The sequence below is a fragment of the Arachis stenosperma genome, chromosome 3, assembly GCF_014773155.1.
Source record: "Arachis stenosperma cultivar V10309 chromosome 3, arast.V10309.gnm1.PFL2, whole genome shotgun sequence".
Taxonomy (NCBI): domain Eukaryota; kingdom Viridiplantae; phylum Streptophyta; class Magnoliopsida; order Fabales; family Fabaceae; genus Arachis; species Arachis stenosperma.
Genome location: NC_080379.1, coordinates 162,483,170 through 162,492,336, shown reverse-complemented (window position 1 = coordinate 162,492,336; position 9,167 = coordinate 162,483,170). Strand labels below are relative to the sequence as shown.

The 9,167-nt window shown below is 31.4% G+C and overlaps 1 protein-coding gene across 1 annotated transcript; it reads left to right on the top strand.

Moving 5' to 3' along the window:
* Positions 1 to 6,163: 6,163 nt before the first annotated feature.
* On the top strand, positions 6,164 to 9,021 carry LOC130967782 (transcription factor BHLH089). Its single transcript, XM_057892790.1, has 6 exons — positions 6,164 to 6,702; positions 6,985 to 7,200; positions 7,397 to 7,462; positions 7,694 to 7,762; positions 7,842 to 7,913; positions 8,419 to 9,021. The coding sequence occupies exons 1-6, from the start codon at positions 6,376 to 6,378 to the stop codon at positions 8,545 to 8,547; spliced, it is 879 nt and encodes a 292-aa protein (XP_057748773.1). The 5' UTR covers positions 6,164 to 6,375; the 3' UTR covers positions 8,548 to 9,021.
* The last annotated feature ends 146 nt before the right edge of the window (positions 9,022 to 9,167 follow it).

Here is a 9,167-nt window from a genome sequence, read left to right as displayed (position 1 = left end):
ATATATAGCGCGTGAAAGGCATGGGAATAAAATGATGAGGAGGATGAAGTCAGAAACATGTGCTGAAAATTGTTAAGTGCACGGATAGGACTTCTTTGAGGTGGTATCCAAAGTAAGAGAAGGAGGTAACTTTCTGGCTATTATCTATGTCTAACCATATTTGATATTAGATATGGCAAAGTATTTGGCGTGACCTGAGCATGAATCAATGTCACACTTTGATCAAATCGTACTTTTGCAATAACTCTAGGGACCAAATTAGGTCACCTTCCAATGCTAGTGCATACTAACACACAAACTAACTTCATAATAATAATAATAATGTAAATTAAAAAAAAAAAGAATAGCATCCAAGAATTCCAACTGCTTATTGCATTGCCACTATTGGTATCATAGAAAAGGGTAGCACATAAAATTGAACAAGAATTTGAGTGAATATGGAATGAAAACGTGTTCAATTGGGTGAGTAGTAGTGTGTGAAAGAAGGGTTAAACATGATGTTGACTGTGTGGTGAGCTTAGTCTTTTTCATTGTTGGCATATAAATATAAAAGCTAGGTATTACTCTTCCTTTTCATGATAAAGCCATTTACATTTCCATTTTGGGTATTTGGTATATATATTTTTTTATTTAATTGGGAATTTCACTTAGTTCCAGCTGCCAAATCCTTGATTTTTTTTTTCTTTCTATGCAACACTTTTAGCACGTGAAAATTGTGCTTCATAAATTGTTCACTCTTCTGCTTTTACTTTATTTTCTACTAGTTGGAACTAACAACAAAAACAGTTTTTTAAAGGCATAATCTAAAACACTTCGATTGAGACTTTTATATGTTAAAAGCATTAAGAAAAATCTAAGATGTTGACCCTTTTTTAGTAACCTAGTAATATGTATGTAAATAATTGGGATAAATTCGGGAGGATGTCCTTTTTATACAACTCACACTGATTAAGAATCAAGAAAGTGAAAATAAAGCAACAAAATAAAATAATACGAGAAGTTAGTCCCACATCAAAGAAAGTAAGAAAAAGTGAGGAGTTTATAAGATGAAAGACTCATTAATTTGATGTCTTAAGATTTTGAATTGGATATGGTGTCTTATTATCATATATTATTTCACTTGATTTCTCTCTGAAATTTCTCCAAAGAGGTTAACCCGAAATAAGTTTTTTTTTCTTTATAGTGATTAATAAAGGAGTATATTTTATATTATCGTTATAATAATTTCATGATATATTATTTCACCACATTATTCATGCCTTTATATTTGCAGATATTTTTTAAAAAACTACTGAATGAAGATCGAGAATATGTTCTTAATCCTACTTTTGTGGTCCTTCTTAGCTTGTTCCTTTACTTCTGGGCTTCTAGTGGTGTTGCATAATTTTATGAGCATATACTATTTATATAAAAGAGTTAGGTTTATTTTTGAAAGATGGAGATTTTGGAGAATGGTTTTATCTCATTTTTCAGAAAGACAATAATGAATGAATATTTTGTAATTAACATTCTTTTTCCAAAAGTTATTCCACACAAATAAAGTGATTAACTAGCTAGTAAGAATAGAAAACTGATTTTGTACGTCACAGAAAATACAAGTAAGAAGTTCAATTATATAACTATACCTATCTCGAGTTTAATTTATTGTAAATTTGTTATATAGTGATGATTCTAAGTCTGGAAAAATAAACAGGAGTGTTATGTTAGATTTTTGATAGCTAACATAAACTGTCGAATGACCATCAGATAAAATAATATAATTAAAGTAAAGTGATAAACTGATAATTAGGTCCTTAGTTTGAAGATTTCGACCGTGAATTAAGTAAATTAAAAAAATTTGTATTAATTTGATTCTCCACGATAATGAACAATGAATATATGATGTCCTTCTATTAATTTATTATGTAAAACTTAATAGTAGTGTTTATATGTACTGTTAATTATTGTGATATATTTATTTATAAAAGACCGTCATATAGATAACAATTTTTAGAATGATTAAAAAAAGTGCACAATGTAATTTTTTTATATATTTTTCATCGTCAGAGCTCAACGTCGTTAGTGACATGGCTCGAGTCTTTCCATGTTGGATATACTAAAACGATGTTGTACACTCTTTAGCGCTAAAAAATACACTAAACGGCGTCGTTTGAGGGTTTGAAGAATTAGTATTGTTCAAAAAGGAGGGGTGTAACATTTTAACATTGTTCAAACCCTAAAATGACGTCGTTTAGTGCCTTCTTTAGCGCCAAAACGCGTATCACGTCGTTTTAATATGTTTAGTATGGCAAGGTTTGAGTCACGTTACTAACAGTATTTGAATTCCGGCGACGGAAAATATATAGGTAGCGTTTGGTGGAGAGACAGAGACAGAAAGACTGAGACTGAGAGACAGAGACTAAGAGGCAGGGATTGAAATAAATCTCAGTATTCTGTTTGGTGCAAAATGGGAGACAGGAGTTGAAACAAGAATGAAACTCTAATTTAATTTGCACAAAGGGTAAAATTGGAATTAATTAATTGAAATGAAAGTATTTTAGGTATAAAATGTTATTAAAGTTTCAGTTTTCATCTCTAAAAATTTCAGTCCCCTGTGTCCCTACTTTTTGGAGGTACTGAAATACTGAAATTTTGGAGACAGAGACAGAAATTTTAGTACTAGTCTCTGAACTAACAAACACAATACTGAGTCTCAGTCTCTCAGTCTCTGTCTCAGTACCTGAAAACAAACACTACCATAAGGAACTACATTAGTGTACTTTTTTTAATCTGGGAGACCAACTTGTAGCAATTAAAAAGTTATGGACTAAATCAATACAATTCACCAATCTCATAGACTAAAATCGGGCTTAATTCTAAAAATTTCACCAATAAGATTCGTATAAATAGAAAATAGTTAATAAATATTATATAAAATTTCAAAAAATAATAAATATTTCACTATTTAAAGTTATATCTTTTATGTTCATGTGGCAGCATTGAACATACATAATTGTAAATAACAAAATATATGGACAAATCCATTTCGTTTTGTGCTACCCATTAATAAAAAAGATATATATATTCATTATTTACTATAATGGAGGACTTAATTAGTAATTTTTTTTTTGAAAATTTAATTATTTTTAAAATTCTCAAAAATCTAATTATCACTCTACTTGAATAATTAAGTGGACATTATTTTAGATAAAGTGATAATATCACTCTTAGTTTTATTAAATCTTTATAAATATTTTTTAAGAGTATTATGTCCAACATGGGAGATCAACATCATTTAAAAGTGACAATATCCATTTTGCTTTATGATAAATTTCTAAATGATTATTCTAATTTCTTACAAAACTAAAATATATCTAAAAGCTAAAAAGAATTCTATATATCAAGTTAAAGTTATTTCAGCAAAGCAAGTCTTGATGAGCTTACTATAAACTGTTTACTCTTCCATATATAGAAGAACAAACTCAAGTTTTGAAAGAAAAAGAAAGAATCAATTAAGTATGCAACAATCATTAACACTTAAAAGTGTCACTAATCCCTTTTAGCTTTCGCAAACAGAGCTCTCTACCCTTTCCTTTATGGCCTCCTCTACCAGAATTTAAATGCAATCAAACCAACATAATGTACTCATCCAATTGGTTAAGATTGAACTACTACTCATTCAATAAATTTTTTAATCTTATATATAAAGTATTGAATCTTCTATAAATGGTTCTGCTAGAATACCAAATTTGATTTTTTTTTTCAATAACTAATCAACAAAATATAAAATAAGTAAAAGCTAAAAGATTGAGTTATTATATTATAGAGAAAAAATAAAAACTAAAAAATTACTGACTGATTGCTAGTCGAAAAAATGTTAAATTGTAATAATTTCATAAATTAAATTTAGAAATGAGATGAAATTTCTTAAGAAACTTATCTTGGTATTGTGGGATATAAAATAGTCTTGATCACGTGCTCATGTCTAGTTTGGACCACTTCTCCACTCTTCTACAGCATATATTGCCCTTGACCTAACGCGATTATTTTGTTGCCATCGTTGCTAGCTTGAAAGAAAAAAAATCTAAAACTAGTTAAGGTAGTGGTTAAGGACTTAAGGTAGTAGTTTCCTTTAAGGTGCACCAAATTAAAAGCATCATCATATTACAAATATTATTTTTTAATTTTGGTAGTATATATAAAATTTAGGTTTAATTATTCTGTTGGTCTTTATAATTTTATTAAATTTTTAATTAAAATTTTATATTTTTTATTTTTAATTAAGTCTCTATACTATTTTTAATTTGTAATTAGGTAATTTTCATATAAAAAATGCTAAAATAAACAGAATATTTTTTTTAAATACATGCGGTGAAAGATCTAGTTAGGTTTTTAATTATGAATACTTTCAATTTGCGAAAAAATATTCAGTTAATTCAAATATTTTTTACACTAGAAATGATATAATTATAAAATAAAAAGAAGTGTAAAAATCCAATTAAAAGAAAAAAAAGTATAGGAACCTAATTAAAAATTTGACGAAATTATAAAGATCAACAGAGTAATTAAACCTAAAATTTATTATTATTATTATTATTATTATTATTATTATTATTATTATTATTATTATTATTATTATTATTATTATTATTATTATTATTATTATTATTATTATTATTATTATTCAGTGTTGATTTTGAAGATACTTTTAGAAGCCCAAAAAATATTTTGAAACAACTTTAACTAATATATAATAAACAAAAAGGCATTTTAAAACAATTGTTAAACAAACTTTAATTAATATTCTTTCATCACTAATTCACAAAGAGGGTAACTAACTAATAATGAATTTATCTATTTTATGCTATAAGAATACATTTAATAGTATAATAATATTTTTTAAAATTTTTAATATATTCAATATATTAAAAAAATTAAATAATTTTAGGACACATGTTAACAATACCTCTAACTAAATGCCCTTGAATTAATTACTATTACTATTACTATTAATTACAACCCCCTCTCTGTCCGTTTGTTTTGTTTGTTCATCTAATCGAAGCCAAAGGAGATGATATTAACAAGGTGCTACTTTTGGCTTTCATTAATCCATGTCTTTAGTAGTGTTATTTCACTTAATTGATAATTATTATAGCTAGGAAATGGGACCTTGAATTATTATCCAACAAAGTGGGGGACATCCTGGTACATCAAACATGGGAAGAGAAAAAAAAAAAAGAAATTAAATTGAGAGGAACCAAAGAAACAAAACGGATCAGCATTAGTGGACAAGATTAGTGTCAACATCAAAACAAACTCCATACTGAACCAGTTTAGCTTGTGGGCCTTCTTTAATTTTCATCCAAAACACCGCCTACTTTTCCCATAATTTTTTTTTTAAAAAAAAGTTATGCTAATTTTACAATTTAGGAGTTGCCCTACAATTTTATTTGAATGATGAGCATATAAATCAAATAAAATAGTAGTTATCATGAGTATTTCATTATTGGAATACGAATTAGTCCTACAATTTTTTTATTTTACCAATTCGTTTTATTTAATCTAAAGCTAATAGAAAATATGGATCTTACATGTTATATTAATTAAATTTATTGAACAATTATCGAATTAGAAAATTAACATAGCTTAGACATTGTAAGTCCATTGAAAATAGTGAATAACTAAATATTAGCCACTTATAAAAATTCACAATAATTAAACTAAAAAAAAAGAAAACTCTAGTAACTTGTTTTAGTCCTAAATTTTATTGACTTTTGTGACTACAAAGAAAAAAAAAAGAAAAAGAATAATAGTTTAGTAGTAGTGAGTGTAGTAGTGTTAGTTCCTAATTAAAAATCCATAACTATCATTATTAAGAACTTTATCACAAATTGACCCCTCTCACTAAAGTTATCGAAATGAAAACAATGATTAATTATAGCGCACCCCTTCCCCAGTCTCTCAGATCCCGAGCCCCATGGAAGCCCCCTCTTACGTGGCAGATGTTGATTGGACGAAACAAATCAACGGCAGAGATGAAGGGGGTCCCTATGGAGGGTAGTTCAATCGAACGGCAGGGAAAGGAAGACCGAGAAACCTCAGCGGAAGCGACTTGGTGCGCAGCTACCGAGGTGAGTGTGAGAGAAGTGAGAAGAGAGAGTGAGATATAAACACACTGCGCGCACCATTCTCCACTGTCCAAGGAGATCACGCACGAAAGCTAAGACCCCTCTCTCTCTCTCTCTCTCTCTTCTTTTCTCTGTGAGTGTTGTGTTTGCTTCTAAGGTGCTTAAGGAGCACTCTATTGTTCCTGCGAGGTTTCAGTTTTTTTGGTGAATGGTGGTGTTGAGCTGATTTCTTGCTGGTTTGGATTCGGGTGACCCGATTGGTTTTGAAATGGATCCGGGTGCGATGATGAACGAGGGCTCGTTTGGGAATGGGGGAGGCAATACGGTGCCGTTTAGCTTGGCGGAGATCTGGCCGTTTCCGCAGGCCGTCAACGCTGCTGGAGGCGGCGCCTTGGGGCTCAGGAGGCCGCAGTTTGGCTTGGGACAGTTTGGGGATTTCATTGCCGGTCCCAACCGGGAACCTGGACCGGTTGCTTCAGAACAGAAGGCGGCCAGCGGTGGCGGTGGCGGTGGCGGTGGTAGTAGGAAGAGGCGTGAATCAGAGGAGGAATCCCCTAAGGGTGTTTCCACCAGCAATGTTGCACCTAATGCCGTGGTAATTTTCATTATTGCCTCTGTTTATCCAATTACTACAACTAATTTACTGTGTCTCGAATTAATAAGAGAGAATTAAATGGAAAAATCATGTTCAATGTTAGTATTTTTTTTCTCTGTTTCAGTTAAAATAATGAAAATGGATCTGCATCTAATGATAATCATAGTTCATGTTATACTTTCTGATTGCATCTAGTTGCAATTTGTTTATGTAGTTTGAATTAAGTGTAGTGAAAGTATTGAGAATTGAATTCATGTGTGAGTGTCTGTGTGGATTGGGCAGAATGATGGGGATGGAAAACGGCTTAAAGGAGGAGGAGGAGCGTCTGGGAGCAGGAATGAAAGCCGTGACGCGAAGGTTGAAGGAGCAGAAGCCAGTTCAGGAAAGCCTGCGGACCAAAATAATCAGACACCACCACCTGACCCTCCTAGGCAAGATTACATCCACGTCCGAGCCAGAAGGGGTCAAGCTACTGATAGCCACAGTCTTGCTGAAAGAGTAATTCTAATCCTACAGTTTTTGTTTCTGTAGTTGTAATGATAAACTTCCATAAGGATGGTTCATTAAATGATAAGTCATATCATAATTTTGCCTTTGTTTTTTGGGCGCGGTGGTTGTTAATTTTTAGGAGATATTGAATTTATGGATCTGTTGCAATTAGGGTAAAATTGACTATTTTTCTCACTGGTGACAGGCTAGAAGGGAAAAGATTAGTGAAAGGATGAAAATTCTTCAGGATTTGGTCCCTGGTTGTAATAAGGTATTGTTTTTCTACCAGTTGAACCTCTTTTCTGCTCTCATGGAATATGTGTGCATAAATCAGAAATGGGAAAAAAAGAAGAAGAAATGGGTGGAAATTATGTTAATTCAGTCAGAAAAGCAACGAATAATGTCATATTCGGATGTTAGTATTGTATACTACTGTCTAGTAACGCGACCATATTGATAGCACATCTGAAAATCATTCCTTACTGTATTTTCTTTAATTCAGGTTATTGGAAAAGCATTGGTCCTTGATGAGATAATTAATTATATCCAATCCCTTCAGCGTCAAGTTGAGGTATCAATTTTTACCCTGATTTTGGTAGTTATGAAATTATAATGTTTTTGTAGTTGATGTTGGTTATTGGGTTTTACAGTTTTTGTCAATGAAGCTTGAAGCAGTGAATTCAAGACTGAACACTGGCATTGAAGCTTTTCCTCCTAAAGATGTAAGCCTTCAACGGTTTTTATATTGGGACGTCGAATTTTGTTGAAAGCTTGTTATTATCCCCTTTCTTTGAAATTCTTCCTTCTGATAATTCTTTTCAGTATGATTTTACCTGTTGCTATGCAAGGCATCTATTCTTGAGTCATACTCTTGACCTTTTCAATCTTAAAGAGCTTTCTCTTTTTTCCTCCTGGTTTAAAAAAGAAAGAGAAAGAAAGAGTTTTGTTTTTAAAGACAACACTGAAGATGATTTTGATATCAATACCAAGAAAGTGCCACTTCTTCTCATGTTTTCATCTAAAAAATCAATCAAGCAAACATCAATATACCATAGTTGACATTTTTGTTTCATTTGCCAATAAATGAAATGCTTCTGGCGCTTTAAAGAAACCAGGAGTGAAAATTTCTATATTTGGTTGACAATAACAAAGCCAAACAATTATAATTCTATGTTTCATCCTTGTTGAGTAGTCTTGATTCTTAAAAGACATCAATTTCTGTTTCAGTTTGGTCAGCAAACATTTGATCCGGCGAGCTTGCCATTTGGTTCTCAGGCTACTAGAGACTATAGCAGAGGTTCTTCCCCAGAGTGGTTACATATGCAGGTAGGAGGTGCTTTTGAAAGAACAACGTAGCCTGTGAAATCTCTTTACATTGTAATAAAAATGCATAAACAAGCAGTATTATTCCGCCCTCCAGTGGCTCCCAGAAAAGAAAAAAGAAAAGAAAAAAGAAAAAAGAAAGCAAATGGTATACTGAAGGTGTTAAGTCTAATGAGCACCTCCTCCCCATTTTCTACACATGGAGCTATTATCGTTTTCACGACTGCTTTAGTTAGTATTTTAAGGATCCCCCATTATGTTCTGTGTTGGAAAATGAATTGATTTACTCAAGAGTATGTAGTATAGTGGACTCTTCTTCAGGCTTTTCCGTGGTGATACCCAACATAACCACTTAAAAATGATTATTCTTGTTGTAAAAGAATGTTATTGCTTGTCCTGAATACATAATGCTTACATATTGTGTAATAGTCTCTCAACATTGGTGTTTGTTTGTGAAAGAAATGTTGAATAAATGAAGCAAATAGAACTTTGTTAAATTCATTTTTTGGCATGTTACACTACCCATTTGAGTGCAGCAAAAATATCTTTGCCATATTATAGACTTCTGATAAGATATTCCATAGAAACACTTGATATTTGCTGGAATCAAATTGTAGCAACTAGATATTGCTAGACATGAAGATGTCTAATAT